This window comes from Lepisma saccharinum, chromosome 24 (genome assembly GCF_977018435.1).
Source record: "Lepisma saccharinum chromosome 24, izLepSacc3.1, whole genome shotgun sequence".
Lineage (NCBI taxonomy): Eukaryota > Metazoa > Arthropoda > Insecta > Zygentoma > Lepismatidae > Lepisma > Lepisma saccharinum.
In genome coordinates this window covers 61,994,320-62,021,982 of record NC_139252.1, presented here as the reverse complement: position 1 = coordinate 62,021,982, position 27,663 = coordinate 61,994,320, and the positions used below count along the sequence as shown (strand labels likewise).

Genomic DNA, 27,663 nt, shown 5'->3' with positions numbered 1-27,663 from the left:
GCTGCAGGGTTAATACTAAATTATTGTCAGAAAACCATTCGCTTAGTTTGATTGTTACATGTTTGATATTAGAGTTAAGGGTTTGTTCCTTATCACCGGTGATGGCTACACTTGTATCAACTGCATAAACGAGTGTTTTTTGCTGAATTTAAATTTATTGACAAATCATTAATATATATTAAAAAGAATGTTAATAGTCCAATAATAGATCCTTGTGGAACTCCACTTGATATTGTGCAGGGTTTTGAGACAAAGCTAGATTGTATACCGTCATCCTTTCTGTGGATAATCTCAACTATTTGCATACGATTGCTAAGATAGGATGTGAACCAATCATGTGCGATGCCTCTTATGCCATAAGAGGCATCCAGTGTAAAATGGTTGGGCCATTCCCCCAGGGACCTTAAGCTTATTGCCCAAGAGTCTAATAATTTTGGTAACAGTTTGTTATATCGGAGACACATTTCTTCATTTTTACAGAAGAAACTACTTACGGAAATGAGTTTCTCCAAGCTTTCCAATGTTCCTCGAGGTATTTTCTTTCATCGTGGAATATATTTGACCGGAAAATAGTGTATTTTTCAAGAGAAATATCTCACACACACACACACAATTGCCATTGCTTTCGCTACGTGAACTGCATGCTGCGTACGTTTGATGACTTAAGCCCCTGTCAGTGTTTCCAACCCCCTCTTTTTTTTTACTATGCTTGCCTAACCTAACCTTATCAGAAATGGTTCGTGGGGCTATCCGTCAGCTACCTGTGCATAATGTAAAATTTTCACACGTGACGAACACGATAGTAGGTATTTTTCGGTGAAGAAGGTTGGAAACACTGCAAACCTGGCAGATGAAATCGCAATAAAACAAAAGGAACTTGGGCCTTTTATTTTAACATATTTTATGATGTTCAGTGAACATTATGGTACTAATCTAATATTCCCCGGACAGATTTCTTCATTTTTACAGAAGAAACTACTTACGGTAATAAGTTCCTGTAACATGTCTAACATCTGGAAGGTGTTTTGTGTGATGTGGAAATGTTTCAAAGCGGAAATTCAACCCCATTGCCGGTAAGGTTAGGGGTCTCACTGCAGAACATGGGCTGCTTTTTTCCTCTAAACAGACGAACAAAATTTATATCCCCTGAAAGTACGTGCCTTCTACTTTCATTTTCCGGTGTTCCTTTTACGATGACTATTACATTATTGCACGTAAAAAATGTTTTTCCTGCTACTAAAACCAATGCATTCCTCCATTTGTTCGCGTCTATATTGTTTACGCGCTCAAGTGTTGTGCGATAAGTGAGACCCTTCATTTTGCGGCATTCAAGTTGATTTGTCGCTCCGGATTCCACCCACAGACACACAGTTTCTTTCATTATTTCAGACGAGGAATGCTTACAAGGTTAGGTTAGGCCTGTTAGGTTGGGTTCCAATAGCATAAATACAATGAAAAATGTTTTTCCTGCTACTAAAAGCAATGCATTTCTCCATTCATTTGTGTCCATATTGTTTACGCACAGTTTCTTTCATTATTTCTTCGAGGAATGCCTACAAGGTTAGGTTAGGCCTGTTAGGTTAGGTTTCATTAGCATAAATATTTTGACTAACTATTATTTAGGCTAAGTGAACTAAACCTAGCTACCTAACAACATAGGCATTTTTTGCTTTCACTAGATTTGTGCAGGAATATGCCTTTTCCTTCGTTGCTACGATTTCAATACTGTCTAACCTGGACACGTTTTTCTGTTGTTTTTTTTTAAAGAAAATTTTTTTCCGCACCTTAAAACTTACTTTTCCCGATCGATCACTAACTACAAAACGTTACCAAAAAATTATGAACCGCGTTCCTCCTAAGCAGCCCATATTCTGCAGTCTTACCCAGTTCATACATAATGTAATGTTCGTGTTAATAGTAGCATAATGTAGTATCTTTCTCATTTAACGTGACCTTTCTGCGTCTTTAGACTAATTGCGACCACGAGGATGAATATAACTAAATGAAATTGATGAAGGAATTGTCTATTTGTATCTTAAAAATATCGCGTGTTCACAAACATATGAACTGAATATAAATGACCTAAGCCAAGAGGTCCAAGGAAGATTACGTATACAGATTCCTCAGGACATGATCTGTGAGGTATACAGAATTAGGTGCAAGGAGTCTCTATAAGAATGAACGTCAGCGTAGTTATCAGTCGAAAGAATTATCAACCTGTTGTTCTCGAGTCTACTTGCATTTTCGGCTACATGTGAATGAAACCACAGCTAAAATTTTGAATTTCGTTAATTAATAATACTGTTACTGCCCACAAATTACAAACTCATAATAATCGTAATTTGAGTTTATAATACTGTAATTATGAACTGGCATAATTTATAATCATTGTGTAATCACAAACACATAAATACTATTCAAAAAGTTCATCATAGAATTGTTATAAATACCTTCATTTTAAATCTTGATGTAGTTATTTGCATATGGTTCGCTTAAAATACGAGCCATTTATTGTGGGGTTTGGGGAATAACTGATCGCACATTTCACAAACATCTTTTGGGTCAAGCCCCGCCCTTCGTCTTTTGACGTAAAGGTGGAACACGTTCGTTAAGATATTAGAGCTGTTGGATTTAGTTCTCTTAACATATATACACTAAAATCTTTTGGGGTATGACGCGAGAGGTATTATTTATATAACATACTAAACCTAGCTACGAAATAATTTTCTTCCCACGTCAGAAGGCGAAGGGCGGGGCTTCACCAATAAGTTGTTTGTCAAGTGTGCGATAAGTGAGACCCTTTATCCTATGCCAGACGACAGATTATTGTCAGGGTTGTCAGTTCATTGCCATACTTTAATATCCACCATCGATATAAATCTATACATTCCTGACAAATATCCTCTTACTGCGTATGCTTTGCATGCTTGAAATTAAATTAACTCGAACTCACTTGAAACTGAATAATCTCTTTGCATACGCCCATCCAATGATCGTCGCCACTAGGGGGATGGAGAGGGGCTCTTGCAATCACGATTGCCACTTGCCACAGCCTACATGATAAATTTCCACGTAATTATTATTGTAAAATTACACGCAATCCAATTGTAAAAATGCACTTCTGCAATTTTAAAATTAGTTTTGTTTAAATTTACATTCCAAATGTATTTTCCCTGTAATATTTATTATTCCCCAATGGCAATGTTGGTGGCCCTTTGATTCCAGCAGCAAGGGCATGTGCCACCTCTGCAGCTCCTTAGTTATGGCCCTGTTCCATATAATTAGTCTTATTCTAGTTTCAAATTTATCACTTACCTTACATATTAATTTTGACAAAGTGGCAGAAGAAATTGTTGTTTCATCATGGAAGTTATAATTATCCGAAGTTAAATTAAATGCAAAATGTAGTACCAGGCCACTGCCTACATGCATACTTTTTGAAAGTGAAAACAGTCATATAATTGTGGTCTGGTCTGAGCCCTAGCAATGCTGCAATGAGCAAAAATTAACATTCCTCACAGAGAGCAGTTTCTCACAATATTTTGTTGATCGATTCTTTTGCTAACTTACATTACGTAATTAAAAGTCATAGGTAGATACATATTTTACCGATGACAATATTTACCCCAATACAAAACAGTTTTTTCTTTAAAGACATTGAATATTAAAATGCTTTTATTTTACAGTAAAATTGAGCAAATTTGTGGTTTTGCATTGGTACGACGATACTATACCAAGATGAAAAAGCTAACTTTTACCTACCGACTGACATTGCTAATCATTTTCCACCCCTATGATTATCACTCGTAACGTCACAGTAATTTAGGTTTTGAAGAGTACAGGACACTTTATTCCAGATTGCATATTTGCAATTGTTTCATTGCATTGTCCTTGCATTTCTGTTACAAATAAACATGACAATGGTGAATGAAAGCCACAAGCAGAAAACTACAATTACTGTATATTTGCGTTGACTATATGCTCGTGTATGTTTGATGCACTTAAGGGTGCAATAAATAATAGAATTCTTAAAATGCCATTCCAACTTATAACTTTATTCAAATTACAAAAATCATGGATTACAAGATCTTTCAGTATTTGTTATCCCAATCTAATGCTAGCAACATAAAATTTTGACTTCGTTTTTATATTACAGTTGAAATATGACATTTTTTCCAATTCAGTGTGCAAATACCAATGTTAATAGATGTTACAAAGTAGAACCAAAGAGAATCACAGTGGAACATCAGTGATAGGATCAATTTCACCCATTGCTGATAAGCTATAAAAAAGAGAAAAAGGAAAACCTACTATTTTTACCAGTTTGTGTGTCTGTAAAAGACTACAAAAGCAATCAATGCACGTATGCGAACTGAAAATGCAGTTCATAAAACTAAACCTAAGCAATTATACAACCTTTTTCTCTGTCTCACACTACATCATTTCTATGATGCAACATGTAGTAATAGTTAAATTACTTTATAACTGAAGGGTACAAAAATATTATTATTTAAAAAAGGTTTGAACCTGGTAAGAACGGAAATAACACTGTGAGAGTTACAACTGCATCATATTATATAACAGTCTTAACAAACACTTCAAAGTTTATATTTCATTTTTGCTTATCCATGTACTGAAGCATTATCATCATCATATGCTGTATTAAACAAAGAAATATGAAAGTTATTATTACAAACTTATAATAAATACTTTTGAGAGTTGTGTATGTGTATATATAATCTTCAAATGTGGTATCTTTCAGTTTTTAACTAAAAAAACAACATATTTCGTAAAAATAACCATAACCTTACAAGGCATACAACAATCCAAATATTTTTCCTTTGCTGACAAGCTGTGTTCCCACCAGGGGGAAAAAATAAGTATGAAACTTTAGACATGTTACATTAACAAATGTCCTTTGAAATATTCTCTTGCACTTGCAACAGGAGGTGTGGACTTAAGTGCTTTAAGTATCTTAGAATTCATGCACCTTTTTCATTCTTTCATATTGGGAACTTACATAAAAAAAACACTTCACACCATTTTCCTACACTATGACTACATGTCTGCCTCTGGCATTGTATAAGTTTCCAGTTGGTCACACCCAACTTTGTGCATTTGTAATTCTTCATAACACAACACATTAAATATAGATGAATCTTAGCATTGAAGCTCATTTAGAAGGTCACACGTTTTCTCTCCAGGGTATATGCTGATGATCCATAAGATCACATCATTCCACTATTACTATGTAAAAATCTCTTACATCATTATGCTTTACAAGATAGACACACTTGTGCACCCACACGACATACACAATTTCTCTTCTAAATAAAAAAAGAATATTACAGACAGAGATCACTCTATATAACATTAACACAAACCTTTTTGTAAATGTAAAGTTTGCATTTACACATACAGTATCGTAAAAACAATTACTTCCTAAGGCCACTGAGGATCTTCTATGTTATCCCACTCCTTTTTTCTTATGATATATCGGGGCAATGGAACAAGGTGGGGGCAAAAATAAATAACCTGACAACACAACGTAAGCTTTATTGGAAAAATTTAACGTGTTACATACGAACGCACTTGCAATTGAAATTTCTTGCAATAAATAAAGAGAAGATTCACAGGTTTCTGCATCATTTTCAGGTTACCATTCTAAATAGATAATTAGTTAACACCCAACGGAGGCGGAGGCGTCCACCTTCTTCCAGATGCCTGGTGCGGTATGCCTTACCTTGGCAAATTACAAATTTCACAGTTGATGAGATCTGCCTGGTTAAAGAACGTGCAGTGTGGGCAAGTCCATGTGGGTCCTGGCGTTGCACCCGCAGCATTTTCACCACTCACGGGTCCGCCTGGTGTCGATGCATCCACAAAGTTGGCGCTCTGAGGTCGGGAGTTTGGCGGAGAGACTGTCCCCGCGGTTGCAGCGATTAGTTGTTCAACTGTGGCCCAGTGTTCAGAGCGGGCCCAGTCTTGAGCCATTTCAGCATTTTTGGTACGAACAGCTTCCAGCAATGGACCTACAAAATCCTGAAAAGCAGATTTATAATTGTTAATTTCTTTCAATTTTTGCAACTGCCAAGTAACTTTCGAAAGTAAGTGAAACTCAATTTTACTTTATAGCATGACTACCAACTGATGTCCAAGAACTTATTTTTCTTGTTACTCTAATTCCAACATGCTTTTATTTGGCTTTCTGGAGTCATGACTATATTTAAGGAGAGGGTTCAATAGGTTCAAATGCTTTGCACTATTTGTAAACATTTTGAATCAACTTTATAATAAAACAATCAAGAACAGAAAAACCGGATAAACATTGCAATGTTTAAGAACTCTGAAAATTTTATGTATTCTCCTGAATTAGTAGATGACTACAGATATACATGGAAGATGATTTCTTTTCGTTATAGTTAATATATAATTATGTGGATGCCAAGTTTACACCCCCTCCCCCACGAAATTAAATTGCTTTTTAAATTTTGTCTTCAATTTAGTTATGCAATTTTCGTCACAGACTCATGAATATAACATCTATATGTTGACACATTTTCATAGATAATTTTCATAATTTAAAAATACAAGTCCAATAAATATTAAATATATTAAGAACATTGTTATGGCATTTATAATTATATTATTATTTAACTGTAACCTCAGCAATAATCATAATAAAAATGCTGGTATTTGATTGTATCTAAAGATATGCATTCCGTGGTCATGTGGTGAGAGGTAATTTGCTCTAATAAACATACACACATTTTTCCACACAGTTTTTGTTCGTAATCGATTTCCCCACCTGTCTGGTAGCTTTGTTAGGCAGGTACTGTCTTCCTGTGGAACCTTTCCGCAACAAGACAGTACATGCCTCAGAAAGCTACCAGACAGGTGGGGAAATCGATTGCAAACAAAAACTGCCTGGAAAAATTAACCTCAGTTTAATAGGGGTGGTATTTGATGCCACACTGTCAAAACTGAGACAAGGGTGCCAACATATACCTGTTCTGTCTTCCTAATTTTTGTATTGATGGCGACTGTTGTGACTGTGTCAATTTTTAATAACAACAACAAAACTGAACTACTACTAGTTTTTGTGTACATACACAACAATGTGTAGAATTTACTGCTTTCAGTGGTAGATGACCTGCTCTCATAAGATGCATATGGTAATTTTCAGCTGTCACCTGCCAGGGCCATTGAAAGTTTATCATTAGTTTTAAGCATCCTGGGTAAAGATTTCTTCAACTTTAGATGTGAAGAGTTTTATTTTTAGATCCTGGTAAGGTGAAGGTAATTTGTTAATTTTAGACGTCAAGGGAAGAGGCAATCAATCACCACTTACATATATATTAATTGATTACTTATTGTCTGTTTTATTAGTTTAGGTCAGGGAAGGGTGACTTGTTAGATATTAACCCTTAAATGTCAAACTGGGACATATTGTTGAAATTAATTCAATTATAAATAATTATATTTATAGATACCCCACAGAAGCCTGGATGTTAGAGGGGTTATTAAATGAATTGCCATGAAGCTTTGTAATCAGGTCATTATCTTTCACTCTTTTGAACCGCACAACTGTTGAAGTACAAACAAATAATAAAATGCTGCCTTACCTTCATCGGCAACATGTCCATGGTGGAAATGTAGAGCAGGAAGTGGAAGTCCGAGGCAGCCTGCAGAAACTGATCAGGAGAGAACTGTTGCATGTAGGAGCAAAGGGCATGAAAGTCCTGAATGTGACCGTCTACTAATCTGGAAACAAAAGGAGAAATACAAACTTAAAAAAATTAAAGTGAAAACACAAATTTAGTTTGTTTTTACACATGCTCATAATTTGGCTCAGGGGAATTTCGCATAAAGTAAAAAAAAAACCATTAAAAACCTTACGGTAAGGTTTTTTTTTTTTTTTTTTTACTTTTACTTGTTCTAACACTACGTTTCGAAAGAGCACTTTTCTCACCTTCAGGAGAACAAATTTCTTTTTGCTGGTGGCCAGGATCTAACCTAAGATGGACCCGTGATTTACCAGTAACCTAAGGTGTCCCCTTCCCTTTTTGTAATGTTAAGCTCTACAATATTTATGGAGACTCACTGTTATCCAAGTCCCTACAAAGCAAAATATGACATCATAATGAAGTAATATTTGATCTCTTTGTGAAGTCTGCTACAGAAATATGGCCCTACAATGGGTGTTGCAGGTGGTTCTAAACTGGCCAGGCTCTTAGAAAATGGCACTGTTATTTGAAATTAGTAAAAAGCAAAATATTATTATTTTTGATAGTCAATGACATAAATAAAGTTCAGTTAATTAATAATCCAGTATAATTACAAAAGAAAAGAAACAAATTTGCTCAAACACTGAGTGCAAGGAAATTTTCACACTAAAGTGACAAGTGGCATGGACCCCTTCAGTCCAGGCCCGTAGCCAGGCAGGGGCAAGGGGGGCTCAGCCCCCCCCGGGCACTGCCATCAGCCCCCCTTTGACATTAGGTAAACTATTTTGCATAATTTGTTTGCAGTGAAGAGTGGAAATATAGACAGCTCACAACTTTAAGGATATTCCACAGAATATGAACGTGGCCGCGGTGGCTCAGTCGGTAACGCATCTGACTACCATGCTAAAGGTCCTGGGTTCGATCCCCGGCCGGTTCAAATCCGGGAACTTTTCTAACGGTGGAAGCGGCCCCGGCGCCCACCCAGCGTCGAATAACATGGGTACCTTGGGGAAACCCTGGGGGGTAAAGGCGGTCAGGGGCGTGATGTTGATCACATCATCCCCACTCACGACCGGATCAAGAAAGTGTGGGGCGTTACCCCCACACCCCCTATACGCCTTCATGGCGTGGTGCTATGCACAGGGGAACACTTTACTTTTTTACAGAATATGAACAGCATCTATTACATTCGCTCATCTTGTTTATGAGCAGAAGTAGCTGCAAGTATTTAAAATATTATCTAGACTTCAGAAAGTTCTTTCATAGGGGAGCTTCTTTACCTGTACCTTCAAAGTCACTGTTGCGACCTCACGTTTGGACAGAAATCTGTGACACTGATGTCATCATGTAAATTCCCTCCGCATCTGCGTGAAAGGTCAACACAGCTCCCAAGTTTTGGGAACGAAGGAGAGTTTTATTGCTTCGGCCGGGGGTGGAATGTACTGTGGGCACTGTGATTGAATATTGTGTATTTTTGTGTGCGATATAAATAAATTATCTGAATAATCTAAAGCAGTATGGAGTGGAGTGGGTAAGGGATGATGTCAGTATCAGTCAATTAACACTTCAAGAGATATTTTAAAAAGATGTAGAAAAATGTAGTATTTGTATATTTATAAATTTTATATACCTTAATGACCGCCCCCATACACACACATAACTTACCTCAATTTAATACTGTTATATTTTTTATTTTTTTAAATGGACTTGGTTTACAAAGCCTCCCCTGGAAATCAATTCTAGCTACGGGCCTGCTTCAGTCTACAAGAAAGCATTCACTGTACACACACAAACGAAAGAGACATGTGTTGCTTGTCGTTTTGGTCTGAAAGCTTCCTAAAATGAAGGAACCTGACCAGAATTTCATGTTATCAATTCTACTTCTGCCACATTCTAAAAAATAAAAGGCTCCATGGCTTTCCAAAATTCTAAAAATGAGAATTTTTAGGCGAGAGGTCACACAACGTAAACTTCATGGCTTCCTCATAACTTTCCAAGATTTTTCTTGAAAAAGTGCCGAAGTTAATAAAATAGAATAACTATTCATTTCAGTATACATGAAAATATAAAGTTGTGCCACATATTCTCTCATCGGTGTATCAAATAGAAGAATCTTCCCAAGGATACAATAATAATAAATTGGTAATAAAACTATTATTTTTATTATTTCTACTATGCAAGTTCATATCAATAAACTGACACCATTTACAAAAATCAGAATATAAAGCTTACCTGTTTTCTATCGGGAAACTTCTTGTCGACTCATCCGCAAAGAACGTGAAGAGGGGAGCCATGGGGGTTGAAACTGGAACGTCCAACAACAAGTACTCCACTGGGAGGGGGCGAGCAAGACGGGGTACTTCATTCCCGTAGCTGTCCTTTTCCTACAATCACAAGAAAAAAAATGCATATCTGAGTTTCAAAAACAGAAAGGTGTAGTAAGTATAGACAAGACTAAAGCCCCTATCACACGGAACTGGATTTCTAGTTAGTTGGCGATGAACTAACTTTCTGGGTAGTAATCATGGCCGCCTGGCTGACTGCTTGACTGGTTTTGAGGAATAGGACATGTTCTAATTGCTACTAACTTCTTCGACTAGATTCTGTTGAACAGCCAATCAGAGCAAAGTTTGGCCACGTGAAGATATTCTGTGAGTTTGTAAAGTAGCCTTTTTTTGTCTGTGGCTTCCGAGTGCATACAACACGAAAGGCAAGTTTACAATTGAAAAAGCTAAAATATTCTTCCATACGTGTATAGTAAACGTTGTAAAGTACGTATTTTATCAGCACCGTTCTTCTCTACCTAAAACCATTTAATGCGATGCGATATTCCTCTCGGTTGGATAGTTATCGTATTTTAAAAGTGTGAAGTGATACGTTGTTTACATCTCGCGCGGCCGCCATTATGGAAACGAAAGACTATCGACAAGTACGGTATAACAAGTACCGTGTGAGGCGAAAACTAGCAAATGGGTAGCCAGTCCAGCGTCAACTAGAGCATTCCAAATAGAAATCCAGTTCCGTGTGATAGGGGCTTAAGTGTGAGTCAGACGTCTTGTATAATCAAGATGAGACCGAGACCTTCAGTCTCGTTCGAGATTTTGGTGTGATAATTGAAAAAAATAACTAAAGCTCCTATCACACGGAACTGGATTTCTAGTTAGAATGCCCTAGTTGGCGATGAACTGACTTTCTGGGTAGTAATCATGGCCGCCTGGCTGACTGCTTGACTGGTTTTGAGGAATAGGACATGTTCTAATTGCTACTAACTTCTTAGACTAGCTTCTGTGGAACAGCCAATCAGAGCAAAGTTTGGCCATGTGAAGATATTCTGTGAGTTTGTAAAGTAGCCTTTTTTTGTCTGTGGCTTCCGAGTGCATACAACACGAAAGGCATGTTTACAATTGAAAAAGCTAAAATATTCTTCCATACGTGTATAGTAAACGTTGTAAAGTATGTATTTTATCAGCGCCGTTCTTCTCTACCTAAAACCATTTAATGCGATGCGATATTCCTCTCGGTTGGATAGTTATCGTATTTTAAAAGTGTGAAGTGATACGTTGTTTACATCTCGCGCGGCGCCATTATGAGAACGAAAGACTATCGACAAGTACGGTATAACAAGTACCGTGTGAGGCGAAAACTAGCAAATGGGTAGCCAGTCCAGCGTCAACTAGAGCATTCCAACTAGAAATCCAGTTCCGTGTGATAGGGGCTTAAATTTGTTTTAAGCCCCTATCACACGGAACTGGATTTCTAGTTGGAATGCTCTAGTTGACACTTTGCTCTGGGACTTCTTCCGACATAGAAAATTACATTCTTGGCAATTGCCAACCTGTGCTGGGTGGTTGCATATATTCAGGATAGTATTAATTTGTTCGAGGTTTCGTGACGTCAAAATAAGACTAAAGTAGTTTTGGTATTGTTATTATTATTTGCAATTTTATGTTCGTGCACATTAGTTAAAAGTAAATCGTTACTTCCAAATACTGCAAGTAACTTTATTAGAGTTTTCAGTGTAAAATGGCCTGACAAGTGCTGTATCTGAAACTTGGAATAAATAAATGTTACTTCCGCCGACTAGCCAAGTCTCGTGAGGTTCAAGTGCGGAAGTTAAGAAAGAGGATGGGTGCTTTGACCGCGTGTTCGTGTAACCTCGAACTCCAGTTTATCTGAAACTCTAGCACAAACAGAAACGTTTATCTAGAAAGGGGATTTCACTGCTCAGATAGAGGGTGTGCTTATCGCTCAACCCAAGCCAGCCATTTAAGTCAAAGCAACGCGCTATCCTTCGGAGACAACCACCTTGCCCATTCAATACAAACAGAAGGGGCTCGTCAATTTCTAAAGCAATGTGTTGCGATAAACAATCAAACGTTGCACTCTGTTAACGCCCCTCCCTTGCACTAGAAAGATGTGCAGCAACAAGTAGTTTCTGCATTACAAACAGAGGCATAGGCGTAACTTGACGGGGGGAAAGGGGAGCATTCTCCCCCTCCCCAATTTTCAGGTTTATTAAAATTTACTTTCGTTGACCTCTGGGACCTGAGTAAGAAAGAGTAATGTTCGTCATTTCGCAAGTGGCATAGTTATTTAGCAAATAATCCTAGACGCCATTTTTATGAGATTGAAAACTTTTCGAGGCTGCCCCCCAAAAGTTAAGTCCCCAAGTTCGATTCTGCCCTCTCAAAATTAGACTCAAAGTTACGTCGATTAACAGGGGTGCTCACGACGTGGACAGCCCCACCAAACATTTCCGAGGGGATGCGCCATTGACCGGCGGGGGAGGGTGCAAACTCTTTCGACCAACCCCATGCTCAAGGCGGTGCCAAATGATGCGAGAGAGTAATTGTGCACCCCTTGCGTTCCGGTTAGCACCCTTCCCCAGATTTCATCTCAACAGTAATAATGACAAAAATAACAAATGAATAGGCCTATATACAGTAGCTTCATTTAGTTACTGTGCCGGTCGCATTTGAGTGTGTGTACAAAGGTGAAATTTTCCGACCTCCGCGGCATCATCACAGCGCGCTACGACACCAGGAGACAGAGTTTCGAATCCCGGCCTGCCCATACGTGTGCCTTGTGAGTACCACTTCATCAATTTCATGATATAATCAATTATCTTCATCTTAGCGATTATTGGGTCCTTTGCGCTATTTCGATGACCAAATTAATTTCATCATCTCGTATCATTATGCCGGTGGTGTGGGTACGTTCTGGTTATCTTGTGTCGATTTCAGAATTCGAACCCTAGACCTCTCTATCTTCAAACCGGCATGCTTCGTTTAGCGAAAAGTGGCAAAAAAATGGAAGTAAAAGAACCCAAATCAATCAAAATGGATCTATTGATGATTATCGCATAACTAGGGAGACAAATTTATGGTAAATAAAAACTGAGGAGAGCGGTAAATAAAATGTTAGATCAGCGGTATATACCAGCGGTGGAAAAAAAATGGCACACACTTTTTCATTATGAGAGGAAACAACATACAAAAGAGCTATAAATTTATAAACTACTTCATTTTTATATACCGTACACATACACAAGTACTTAGCTGTCCAACCAGAAAGAAAACATCAACACAAAATCACTTCATTTCTAAATTGCATTTCTCAAGTGATTTATTCATTGTATGTATTTAAAGGATATCCTTGCTGTTCAACAAATAAAATAATCACTACTGCACATACACAAACACATGTTGAAAACCACATGATGACAAACAAAATTCATTCATGACTGAACACAAATGACACCATTGTTTCCCTTGATGTGCGGGAACAGACTAATCTTATCGCTGCTACAGCTAGCAAGTTCAATGAAACTGGAAGTTGAGTAGACATTCGGGGTAAGAAAGGAATGCAGCTTGACAGGGAGCGAAGTTTTCGAACTGAGATAATGTGCATGGGAAATCCCAATTTGCAGCGTCTTCCTGACGTGATCGAAGATAAAACGTTCTTCAGCTGCAAGTGGTAAGAAACTTTAGGTAAACGTTTCGTTACAAATCGACAGTTTGCGCGCAAAACCTCGATTGCCGGTTTTTGCGTGTTTTCTACTTAATTTGATGATATTTCACGGTTATTTCGCGAAAAACCGTTCATTTCGTGGAAAAACACACTTTTCGCATTACTTCGCGAATAAAACTCATGCATATTTCATCATTGGGGGTGAAGTTACTTGCAGAATGTTCAAAACTGCATCCTTTTTTCACATTTCGCGATTTCGCGCATCGCGAAAATTCAATGTCCCTACGCATAACCCAAAACATGTCTTTCTCAATTTGGTAGAGCAGGGTACCGGTTTCGAATCCCGGCCTGATCTTTGTGAGTGTCTCTTCATCAATTTCATCTTATCACTCGCCCTCATTTTCTCGGCTAGCCAAAAGTTGCAGAAAAGCGAAGCAAAATCAAACAAATAAACAAACAAGCAAAAGCGAAACTAGTGCACAAAATCAGGAACGTTCCTCGCGCCAATGGGTACAAAGACACGAGTCGCACTGCTGCAATATTGAGACGAAAACGAGACAGGCTCTTTCGTTGACCAAAGCTCGTCTCGTCTCGGTAGCTAGTCCTAAGGAACGACCAACTGCCAGGGTACGAAGTTCGACCACTCTGCTAAGACGGTGGCCGCCACACAATTCCATTTCCTCTTGCATAATTCCCCATCGACCGCCTTCCTTGCGCACAGGACGGAGTGGAAGCCAGCCCACGAAGCAACACGCCACGGGCAAAATACCGAGGAAGAACATAGCTCGTTCTTCACGTAGTCGCTTATCTACCTATTTACATCACTCTTAGCGATGATGACGAATTAACATTATACGTAAATAAGTAAATACATGCCCTGTCCGGGACTCGAATTCGGGGTCTTCTGGTGGCCAGATTATCAATCGGGTTGTTGATTTGGTTTATTTTCCTTCGATTTTTGTGCCACTTTTGGCTAATTTGCGAAGATGGGGATGAGTGATGATATCATGAAATTGATGAATGGACGCTCACAAATATCCATGCCCAGGCCGGGATTTGAACCCGGGCCCCCTGCTTGTGAATCAGATACACAACGTGCTCGGCCGCTGTGGAAGTTATCTGTAAGAGTTATTTATCTTTATTTATTTGATTAGATAGCCACTTCCGGAAATTGACTGAAATATCTTTTGGGGTGCGTCAACACTTTGGTTATTTGCACCCATCGTACGCCACCCAGCCCCTTGAGGTAAAACGTAACGTTTGCCCGTGCATACAGCACCGTGCCACGGAGGCACATTTAGGGGATGTATGTGGGTAGGGACCCACACGTTCTCGATCTCGGCCATTTTGGAAGCGATGTGATCAGCAGCACTCTCCGGCCACCTTTACTCACTGATTTAAAGCTGGGTGAGCCCCAGGGCCGCTTTATGCGGGAACAAGGCCGGAAAATTACGATCTTTAGATCCACCCACCCCGGGAATCGAACCCGGGTCTCCAGCGTGGCAGTCAAACGCCTTACCGGCTAAGCCCCTTAACATAACTGAAAGCAATACAATTCTCTGAGGACTAAAGTCTCCTTACCCAGTTAAAAGCTGAGGCTGTAAAGGGGCACTCAGCACGTAGAAGGCCGAGACACAGAACAACACACACAGGCCTAGGATTATACTTGTCGTAGGTTCAGACGCCAGAGCCTCGTTGGCCTGCAACACGGGTGTACTACGTACAAGTGAGATTGGCATTTGGGTACTTACGTAAAAGTCAACCCTTCCGGAGAGCATACAGCCTTACGTTTATTAACCCGGCTGAAAATTTGCACATTTCCTTCGATATTTTTTGTTGCAGCCACGTGGAATACTTATTGATCTGGCATAATTGGCCATTTCTGTAGGTAAGTTATTTGCATTGCACTCAGTGTGGTATTTTTAATCGCGACGATGAGGATGAATGATGATCTGGTGAAATAGATAATGGGGCAACATCCATGCCTTATCCAGGGTTCGAACCTAGGGCCTCTGGCTTCATGGCACGTTACGTTAACCACTCCGCCACTTCTTTACGCTACATAAGGGCGCGATGTGGAAACAAAATTGGCAGCTCGACGGTGAGGCGTGCGAGAGTTGTCGTTGACCTCTGTGTCCACTTCACATCTGACCTGTCGTTCAACACACATTATCAAGCCTTAGTGAAAAGGTGTATAAAGCTAGTTGGTTTCATTAGAAGAAATTTTCTGTTTAATTTCTCTGTGCCTACGACTGTAAAAATATACGTCGCACTCGTTCGTCCAGTACTGGAATACTGCAGTCCCATATGGAATATACAGTACAAAACATGGCAAGAGGAAGTGGAGAGCGTCCAAAGGCAGTTTGTGAAATGTCTGTGCTTCAAGGTGAACATTGAATATCACAAAAAGAACTATACATCTCTATGCAAGCATTTCGGTCTGGAAACTTTGTTCAACAGAAGAGTCGTCAGTGATGTCATTTTTTTACAGAAACTGATTAATTCCGGCTGTGAGTGTTCTGCACTGTTAGAAAGTATAAACTTTAACGTAGGCCGACACAGTGCAAGAAACCGAAAATTATTCTACACGGAGAGGTCAAGGGTGAACACGCATAGGTTTTCACCTGCAGTGCGCATGCAGGACACGGTGAATGAACTATTAAAAACTGTTTGAACTGACTTTGATATGTTCACAGACTCACGTAGTGTGCTGAAAAAAAAGATAATGACAACAATAAGTTCATAAATTGATGTAAATATTGTGTACATAGACGTTCATACTTTCATGTATTCTTTTTTTTCTCTCTCTTCTATCTTGTTATTTATTCACAGTGTATTATGTTCGACATAATTGGGAAATGTATCATGTGCTGAACAAATAAATAATAATAATAATAATAATAATAATAACAGTGCAGACAGGTGTAAGGGGAAGTTTAGGTCCAAAATGATCACAAATTTGGTTTCTGAAAAAAATTACTAGGGATTTGAGACTGTACTTTTTTACGGTTATGTTTTAAGTCCGCATTAAGCAAATATAGGCTAATCGGGACTGGACCGACCATTTAAAGTGGGATCGGAAGCATTATGTACACTCACCGGCAATAAAATTGGGACACTTACATCCTAAAATGCTTGCAAGGCTGCGTATGTGTTGCACGGTGGTGGTAGAAGTTGCCGTTGGAAATTTGCCATTAAAATCCACTCATCGCCGTAGCAACACACACACACAACGCCTCGCAGGGAAGCGAGCATTTCAGGATTGAGATGTCCCATTTTTACTGCCGATAACTGTACCTTCGCCGACTATCGAACCCCTCGATTACAAGGCAACGACGTTACTACTACGCCACCGGGGAGGCCGGGGGGTGTTACGATGTTGTTTGTTTATGTGTGTCTGGTTATGCATATATTGCCATTTCCTTAGGCGCTCCTAAGCTAACAATTTTGATTAGTTCTAATAATATCTAGTCTGGCCATAAATACTGTTACAAACTTTCGGCTTGGACTGTACATCCGGCAGTCAGGTTCATGAACCATGCTTGTGCTGAAGTTCACTCCTGACCATTGTGTGTTTAGCTGTGAAAGAGCAAGCGTGTGTCTTCTTGTGCTTAGCATGGGGTGGGGCGAATATGAAAACAGAGTAGCCGTAATTGCTCTGCATATGGTTGGGATGTCACCCGCTGAGATTTTCCAGCCCCTAAAAATCCCGAAGGTCAGCAAAAGGATTGTGTATCAGAAAATCCAGAGATTCACTGAGACTGGTAGCCTGAGAGATCGCTCAAGAGTTGGTCGACTTCACACCGTATGGACAGCTGCGGCTGTTATACAGCAGTGATGGCTCGCATCCGCCGAAATCCCTTCCGGAAGCAAGTGAAAATGGCACAGGAGCTGAACATTTCACAACAATCAATCTTCACGGTACTTAATGAAGACCTTGGAATTGGAGCTTACCGGTGGAGTACTGAAAATTTCCTGACGACGCAAGTGAAGAAGCAGAGGGAACTGAATTCGAGACGGCTCCTGCAGCGGTACGTTGCCAATGGGCATTGCAGCATTCTTTTCACTGATAAGAAATTGTTCACCACTGAATAAAGTTTCAACCGCCAAAATGAAAGGGTGTAGGCTTCAAACTCTCGAGAAGTTTGTGAGAGAGTTCCAAAAAATCAGAGATGCCACCAGCCCTCCTCAGTCCCGTTTTGGTTGGGGGGGGGGGGGGTGAGCTATGAGAGTTCCACCAGGCCTCATTTTTAAGAAAAGGGCTTAAAAGCCATGCGAAAGTGTATGTGGAAAGTGTCCTGGACCCTCTCGTGACACTGTTGAACAATGAATCCTGGATGTTCAAGAAATATTCTGCCCCAGCTCATAAGGCAAGGATGACGCGACGGTGACTGGAGACCAGTGTACTCGATTTCATCTCCACTTTTGATTGACCATCTCATAGCCATGATCTCAGTACCTTGGACTACAAACTATGCCCAGAGCTAGAGGGGACTGTCTGCAAGAAGATGCACCCTATAATTGGAAGTTAAAAGCGCTCCTTGATAGCAGCAGGGGCGGACTTTCCCATCAAGACCATGCGTGCTGTAATAGATGCCTGGCCAGGGAGGCTTCGAGACTGTGTGAGGGCGAAAAGTGTACATTTTTCAAACTGATTGGTGCTATTTGCGTGTAATATATGTAAGTGTAACATACTAAAAGAACATTTAAGAATCTGAAACCATATTCAATTTATTCACAAAATAGTGTGTAACAGTATTTATGGCCAGACTAGGTACATATGTGGTTAGCATGGACGTCCGCAGATTTTTTTTTCCGGGAGGGGCAAGCAAGGTACTTTTTCCAGGGGGGCAAAGGAGGCATACTTTTCCCCATAATAGTGATTCCCCCTCAAAAAATACTGCTTCAGTCTGAAATTATCATGTTCCTTCAACGCCCTCATAATAATTAACATAAATTACTGTGACTGAAATGAAATTATGTATGAAATATATAATTTTTAGGTGAACTTCCATTTTCCAGGGGGGCCGTGGCCTCCCCTTGCCCACCCCCTTCCGGACGTCCATAGTGGTTAGGATAGGAGGATACGGTTTAGAGCTCATAGCAATTAGTTAGCAGCTGAATGTGCCCAGCACCAGACCCTTTCCCCCCTCCCCATTCTAGAGCAAGCGGCAGCGCCTCGTCGCAAGTTAAAGCAGGTCACGGCTTCCGACCTGCCATGGCATTGAATCTTTTGAGGGAGGTCGATATCCTTCCTTCCCTGCGAAATTAAAAAAAGAAAGGAAGGGGGAGGAAAAAAGGCATTCGCGAGGCGAGCCAAAACGAAAAACGCTTCTCATGCAACGGCGAACCTGCAGAAAAACACTTGACTGTGTGAGGGATCGGGGAGTCCTCACACAGTCAAGTGTTTTTCTGCAGGTTCGCCGTGGCATGAGAAGCGTCTGGACCCGCCGGAAAACTTACAAAGTACTAAAAATTAAATAATGAAAATATACTTGTTATTGAATGACAGTACCAAAGACGATTTATGCACACTACTACTTATAATAATATGCATAAAATATTAATCAGTAACTTTACTTTTCGTCAACTGGATCCAACATTCCATTTTTGATAAATATTCAATTCTTTATCTATTTCATATTAATTTCATAATTTAGATGATCTTAAACTATAAGTAAGCTAGATAAAGAATACGCCAGTTATATATCGGTTTTACCTATTCATGTAATAAAAATACAATTATCAATTCAATTACATATTTAATACAATTACAATATAACTATTTTAATATAAACTATTACTATTATTATTATTATTATGAGACACTTTGTTCGCTCCCCCCGATATATATTTCCAGATACTTGCCTGTGGGGGGGGGGATCAAAACTCTTCTGTCTCTCAACCGTAACAAAGCAAAGTTTCGATAACAAAACTGACCTTCGAAAAAAAAAAATACTTCTCTACTCTATAAGGCAATTAAAGTGCGTTACTCAGGCTATACTGAGTAAAATTATTACAGTTTGCAAAGACGAGTTAATTTGTATTAGGTATTTAGCGCCGCATTTACCCCAGTTTTGACTAATCGCGACGATGAGTGATTGTTGGATGAAATACCTAGGCCGGGATTCGAACCTGGGAACTTGAATGGTGAGATCAAAAGACGACAAATTAAAGCTCTTGGGCACCCAGCCGCCTAAAATAGTTAATCCACTAACATATCTTATATTCTTTCAAATATAATAGAACACCAACATGGAGTATTATTCAGTGGCGTCTCCTGACCCTCAACTTCAGGCGTTGACAAGGAAGGAATGTTAACCCCTCCCCCTCTCCTTTCTGTGAACTAATATTACAAATTTTCTCCGTACCTTTTTGGTGTAATTTTATAAATATTTAGAAAAACATTAAATTACATAAATTATTTGAAATGAAGTAAATACTTTATTTAAAGTATTAATATATTTGAAGGATAAGGAGAAAATTAATATGTTCAATGTCTGGGCAATTAATTTATCCCCACACTTATATTTATCCATTATTTCAGTCACGTGACTAAAAAGAGCTCCTGAAGTTTTATCGGCGCTCATGTCATGAAATCCAAGAAATCTTTCAATGACTTTTTTCTGTGAGGCCGAAAAAAAAAGTAACACTGTTGACACCTGGGATTTTTTGCTAATGTCTGATGTTTCATCGACCATGATAGCCACAAAGTCTGTGTTTTGAATTTCATTGTAGATTTCATATCTCAGAACATCCGAAACTGAATTTATTAAATTATTTAGAATGCCTGCCGAAGTACCGCGAAAAACTGTAGAATTTAATAAATGTTCTTTTAATGAGGGATCAAACTCGGCACTTGCAAAAAGGAATTCCATGTAATTGCCCTTATTTACAGATGCTGCATTTTCCTCATGGCCTCGGAATGGCAGTTCTTGCTTTGCTAAATAGCAGACGGCGTTAATCAACCTCTTTAATGTTTCCCTGTTCTTTTTTACTTTTTCATTGTGTAGCTCTATTTCAGCTTTTCGTTGCGTATCCAAAAGAACGTCAATTAGTAGGGGTGGCAACAAAACTACTAAATTTAAAGAAATTATAAAGATGCAATTCAGACTCGCTGTTTATTCTCACTGCAGTATTGAGATGATTCAAATCCGCACACCTTTGATAATTCCCAATACCTTTCTTAGTCTAGAATAATAAACATGTCCAACAGTAAAATTTATTCACCACATCACACCCGCAAAGCCGGTTTGAAATTTCATACAGTTCTTTTCGAAAATGTCTCTCAAAACCTTTTCCAGCACCACTTTTTCCTTTAACACATGTTGACATCGTGAGATTCGGACATGGTCGACTATTGTCAATCACTTGTTTCTTCTCTGAATTCGAAAGCAAAGAAAATGAATTATTTAAATACTTTTGCACAACACTTTCACTATTCTCCATCTTAAAATAACAGCATCACTTCACACCACACGTTTAAAAAACAATGCACAACAATCACGAGCAAAACAACGCGGAACGCGGGGCGAATGAAAGCCAAATCGTTGGGAACAAATACGCCTTGAGAAGGTAACCATGCTGGTGGGTGGCAGGGTGCGCATGCGCGGTCATCATATGTTTTGGCAGTGGTAAGACGTTGTATTTTCTCTCCAACGTCCTGGCAGTGCAGGACCGATCTGCCTGCCTGACAACCACTGCGCGCTGCACCGCGTTCGAAAACTACCGGGCGCTCGAAACTGACAATTGAAGAAAAACGCTCAAAATCTTAATTTATAAGAGTACAGATACTTTCTTCTTTATTTCATTTTCCTTTGGCCGTTGACACACGACTTACACACCCAGAGAAATCGCCACTGGTATTATTTAACTGGTGTAATTGATCAACACTGACAATATATAACAATGTACGAAATATAAAACACAAAATCTGTATTTCAAGATTTTGACTATTTCCGTATTTCAAAACGGCTCATATACATACTTTGTCATCACTCAGTGCAAATGCAAAATTTAACGTTTTTTTTTGTTGTTGTTTCGATATGTTTTCTGTCGTCGACATTTATCTTTCTTTTTTTAATCCTGCTTTTACAGCACAGATTATTCATATATCGTTTTCCGATATAATTTCTGAGGTTAAAATCAAATTAAACTTACAATTTAATATAATAACAGCATGTCGAGCATCGAATTCCCCATGCATTTAAATGGAAGATCAGTTGCCTGTCTGAAGCGCAATCGTGCTGCCACCTACAATTAGATTTGCCTAACCAGCCGCTGGAAACAGCTTCAGGAACTCTAGGCCCTCTACCTCGTTGGTGCATTCATACCAACGCCCCTTATCAGTTTACACGCATGCGCAGGACCTCGACACAGAAGCGGCCAATAGCAAAACCGGAAAGCATTTCGACACGTTATCAATCGAGGCCAAGGGAGCAAATGTCAGGGGGTGCTCGTTGCTATGTGAAGTACGTATGCATTACGTCATCTGGGAGGATCGGGTTTGACGGTGCTCGTTGCTATGTGCAGTAAGTTTGGTGCGGGGTACATTTAGCTACTAACACGTCGCAAAAATCGGAACAAGCAGGTTATTGGTTTTGTAGCGTTCGATTTATTTTTATTGTATTATTTCTCTTGAAATGAGATTGTTTTGTTCATTCCACCTATAATCATGCATAATTGTGCAGTGACAAGCTGTAAGAATTATAACCAAAAAAATAAAGGAAGTGATATAAAATATCATAGATTTCCAGATGATAATCTTGTAAGCAAACAGTGGATTCGTGCTTGTGATCGAGAACATAATATTAATATTAAAAATGCGAGAGTGTGCAGTGCCCATTTTTGTAAAGAAGACTATGTGCGAGATCTAAGAGCAGAACTTCTGTGTTTGCCAACAAAGAAAGTACTGAAGCCAACTGCAGTGCCATCACTAAAATTACACCATATTACTTCAGTGCAAAATAATAGTAGAGAATGTGGTTTAGCAAATTCTCCTGAACCTTCCTCTTCAAAACATGAATCATTTTTAGGATGTGCTGATGAAGACTGGAGATGTACGCTACGAAAGGTGTGAAATAAGGAAACGTTCCTTAAATAAGCTAAATACTATGTCGCCGAAAAAAAGAAAAATAGACGTAGGTACAGAAACTGCTAGCAATGTTTCGTTGTTGGAAAACACTATTCATCGCTTACAGAAGAACAACACACGTTTACATAAAGAAATTAATAAGTTAAAGATTAAGAACAAGCTCTTGCAACTTGCTTTAACCAAAAAAACTAAACAAGTTCAAAATCTTCAACATAACCTAACCGACAATGTAACAAGAAAACTCACGAATATCTTGGGGAAAGTGTTCAGTGACACTCAAATACAATACTTAGTACACGGTAAAACGAGATCCCTATGGACTAAAGATGATATAAGCAAAGCGTTTACTCTTCGAGCCGTTAGAAAAAAATGTTACGTTTATTTGAGAAATACAGTTGGTATACCTTTACCTGAACTTTCTACGTTAAGAAGATGGGTGTCGAATTCATTTCGTTTCCGGCCAGGTATATTAGGTGATGTTTTGCAATTGATGAAATATTTGTGAACTCTCTCTAATTGTAAATCACATTACACTAATAATTTGTTTAAAAGTTTGTTTTATTTAATTTGGTATTAATTATGTTCGGGTCTCTGAGTTCCATATTTGCGGAAATTTTACGTACAGCAGGATGAGGAAGTAGAGTGTAAGATTGGAATTTCGTGCTACAAAATTTGTGTTGTAAATAAAACACCAAACCTTGAAAACGCAAGTCCAGTTTGTAATTTCCATAAAATGTTAATTTTCGATATCAAAGTGAGGTTGTACAAGTTACCGTGCTGATAAGTTACAGTTGTGTGAAATCGTATTGCTTATTAAAAGCTATAATACGTGTACGTGCAAGCGAAGAGGGAAAGTGTACAAATACGAATGCAACACCCTTAACTAGCCGAACCTACTCGAAACTGGATGCTAAGAACACCAAACCTAATTCACCTAACATACTAATTCAAGCGTACAGGAAGGGATTTACGAACAGACAGAAAATTTAGCTCATTGATAATATTAAGCAAAGCCAAAGCGAGATGCAAAGGACAACACGGTAAGCTCACGTATAGTCAGGAGAATGTTGCCACTATTACTGCATTTTTTTGTTTTCAATTCCATATAATTTATATTCCTTTGCGGTGGACAAGCCAGGTAATGGTAAAAATCAAACAGTAATAATGCCTTTGAGGTTAGGGCGTGAGATGTAGAAATTTCATGAAGTCCATATCATGACAACGGCAATCTACTTCTGGCATACATACAGTCATATAGTACACATGTGTCGAAATCTTGTCATGCGATTTTGTGTCTAATGAAGAGATTATCACCCTGCAATCTAAACTTGGGCCAAATTACGAATTCAAAGGACATAATTAATTCTTCAGAGAACAGTTTTTCTATTAACTCTGTCCATTTAATTGATAATCATTAATTAGATTTAACTTGATGAACCTCGCATAGAATTTATAGCGGCCGTTTGCTTCGGCCAAGCCCCGAACGAACATAACCGAAGGGGCACCGAGCATAACCGATCCTCCCATAAGACGTCACGCGCTCGTGCATGATCGGCAATTTTCGGATGGCGCTACCTTATATTAAGTTACCTTGAGCAAATGTGTTTTCGTGAGGACAGGTGCAAAATACCACTCTCTCATCGCCGTGAACGTACAATTACGTAATATTTAAAAAGAAGTTTATCTCTCAAATTATCTTGACATTGTTCATTTTTCTTCGAAATGAGCACTAATGGACTAAATGAACTAGACATTGTAAAATTGAACAGTGACAAATGTCTAGATGACTTTCATAAGGCAATAACAGTATTAGAGATTCCTGAAAATTCTGTAAGTCCTAAACAACATTAGAAACGTGGAAATTCCCATGAAGGATTAATTCTATCACTCTGTGTTTTTTTTAAAAAAATTACGTAACGTATGTTTGGGGCTGGGTTGGGCATAAAAGCATAAATTTGTCATATTACTATAAATTTTCTACACAATTTATATTTTTCAAATTCTAGCAGCATTGTTTAATTTGAGCAAAAAATGATAACGACACCAATTGAAGATCCTATTTAGAGTATTCGAATTTAAAAAAATAATTAAATCGGTTAATAAATAGCCGAGAAACAGGCGATTAAAAATATGATGCTGTCCTCGGTGATGCTAATTTGAAGTGTCAGTTTTGAAATATAGGCTTCTGAAAATGGGATCAAATTTATGAACTAAATTTGGGGGGAGGGGTTTTAGGATGGATAACTCAATAAATATTTGAGCAGGCAGGACACTATTTAAAACATGTCCAGTGTACTGGAGAAATGCCAGCCTCTCAAAACTATTTATGCAGTAGTTACAGCTGGCTAAAGTTTGAAGCGAATTCATCACAACATCAATTTTTGCCGCGGCATTGAAAAAGTGACCTTCATTGGTGCCCTAACCAAACTACTTATGACTCTGAAACTTTGCCGGTCTCCATGTGGGATACGTATGCACAACCTGTGGAAGTTTCATCAAAATTAATAAGGCATGCCACTTGACATGGAATGACCCTTCGGTTTGAAAGTCCCTTTCACCTCCCCATATTGAAAATTCTGGATGAACTTCTGGTGTTGGGTTCGAATCTGAGAAGCCGGTTTCCGTAAACCCTCGAAGACGCGAAGCACAGCCGACGACACCGTGCTGACACAACCCTTGAATCGCCAAGTGCCTATCTATCTACCTCGCTCTTCACGGCGATTGCGTCGTCTCACCATAGGTGGCAGCATCAGCGCACAGGCGGTTACCATGGCGACTGAAACGTCATCACATTCGCGGACCCTCGCAAAAACATCGGAACAGACTTCTCGCCCGTCGCAAGCGGGAAAGCTCGGCGTTGCTTTCCCCTCCGGAAAAGGATCTACTTTATCGCACAACGCGCTACCAACTTTGTGTTCTGACGTCACACCGCGGGAAAGCCTACGTTCTTACGTTAGGTTTGGTTCTCTTGGCATAAACACACTGCAACTGTATTATTTATTCTAAGAGAACTACACCTAACAAGCCTAACCTAATTTAGGCATTTAGCCTAACAATTCAGGCATTCCGCGGTGACGTCAAGGCTACTAGCGCGTTGTGATAAGGGAGACCCCCTCCATAAAATACCCCTACCTCTCTACAATTACCGGTTCGTCACCACACGCACGTATTTCTTTCCAACGCGTATGTCATTGGATATGAAACCATTCTCTACGTCAGTGATTTATCCACAATTATGTAAATTAAACCCCTGAATCAATGAAATTTACATTTAGTTTCATTTTCCTTTCAATTCTTTCCATGGGCGTACGGAAGCACCACCGGAAAATGAAAGTCAACCAGAAATTATATATTTTTCACATATAATTTCATTTCACCCATAATAATATGCGTTAATTATTGCATGAATGTGATAAATTCAAATTTAAGCAATGTTTTTTGAGGGAACAATACTATTATTAAGTTAATTATCCCTGGTTTGCCCCCTCCCTGGAAAAAAATACCTTCCTTGTCTCTTCCTGGAAAAATCCTGCGGACGTCCATGATTCTTTCATGCGAAAAATGTACGATAAAAGTAAGGGAAGAAATTCAAAGATACAGGTTTGACTCTTGTAGTGAATTGTGTTACTATGGTTAGCAACACTATTTTCTGTAACTTGCGCGAGATGGATGATTTTGGAGTGGTAGAGAAGAGAACAGTCAAATGCCTTAGGTCAGTCTCAGTGTAGCATCTCTGTTCGTGTGTTGTCGTTCTACTGTCACAATGTCAAACTTTACTGCAAAATTGGCTGAAAAAGATAGACAAATTGAAACCAGACAGAAAGAAACCGAATGTGGCGAGTAGAAAAGCAGTGACATTATATGTAGGTGTAGGTATAATTTCTTCCAACGGATATTCATAAAGTACCCCCGGGTTCGATACCCGGCGGAGGCACATAGTGGTTCGGATCCCACTTTAAACTGTAGGTCCAGTCCCGATTAGCCTTACTGTGCATAAAGTGGACTTAAAACACCAAATCAACCAACCATTCATAAAGTACCAATATAAAATTCACTGACCGACTATTCGATATAGAAGTACCTAAGTGATTCATTCACGTCTATAGTTGATGTGTGTGACAATTTTTGGTGCCCTAAAAGTTTTTACCTTTGTAAAAGAAATTATATTTTATAAGAAATTAGAAAGAGAGTTGTAAAAAGGAGGGAGGTCGCGTGGGGTTTGCCTGGGCGCAAAGGACAAATGTGCTGCCGAACAAGCAATACAGATATAAATAGAAAAGCGTTAACGTCGTGGTGCCCTGTGAAATTACTGGCATCCTATTAAAGTTATTGTCAGTTTGCAAAGATATAGATTTAGTAAAAATTGTCTTCCTTTTTTATCCAGTCTGTTCCCTGACATAATGACATATTATTTTTTTTCCAACTTTTCAGAGGAAGCAAAGGAAGTATAAGGAATTAAACATAGAAATAAATTTTATTTACATTAAGTCCCAAATTTATATGACCATAGGCGCACCAGTGGAGGCACGACGGTGCTTGCCACTGCCTGCTGGAAAACGTGGAGAGAAAAAAATCGTTTGTTTCATTGTGCTCTTTGTGTCGGAAAGTGAAATAAATGCTATTCAATTTTTAAATAATTTAAAATAAAGCATTACCTCAAATTAGAAGTGAACATTCCTTGCCTTCCCTTTGCAGTTAACATGCCATGCGTTTATTTGCACATGTTATTTAGTTTTCTTTTAAGGCAAAGAGGCACAATTCCCTAGTCTCTCGTTCAGTATTTGAAAGATAAACTCTCAACAGCGCCAAGTGTATTTTCCAATGTTTTGTAAGGGTAAAAAGACTTCAGTATGAAATTCCTTGACCGATTTC

The 27,663-nt window shown here is 38.9% G+C and overlaps 1 protein-coding gene across 4 annotated transcripts in view; it reads right to left on the bottom strand.

Moving 5' to 3' along the window:
* Nucleotides 1-4,034: 4,034 nt before the first annotated feature.
* Nucleotides 4,035-27,663, bottom strand: part of Npl4 (nuclear protein localization 4) — a 117,687-nt gene continuing 94,058 nt past the window's right edge. For 2 of the 4 annotated variants that reach the window (XM_083110651.1, XM_083110652.1), the window contains exons 10-13: nt 9,960-10,111; nt 7,626-7,764; nt 5,744-6,042; nt 4,035-4,282 (exon numbers count right to left, since the gene is read on the bottom strand). In XM_083110651.1, coding sequence (XP_082966777.1) covers nt 4,234-4,282; nt 5,744-6,042; nt 7,626-7,764; nt 9,960-10,111 — 639 coding nt within the window. In that variant the 3' untranslated portion in view covers nt 4,035-4,233. Of the gene's footprint in view, nt 6,043-7,625; nt 7,765-9,959; nt 10,112-27,663 lie in introns of all 4 variants that reach the window. The other 2 variants (XM_083110653.1, XM_083110654.1) reach the window with 1 other exon arrangement.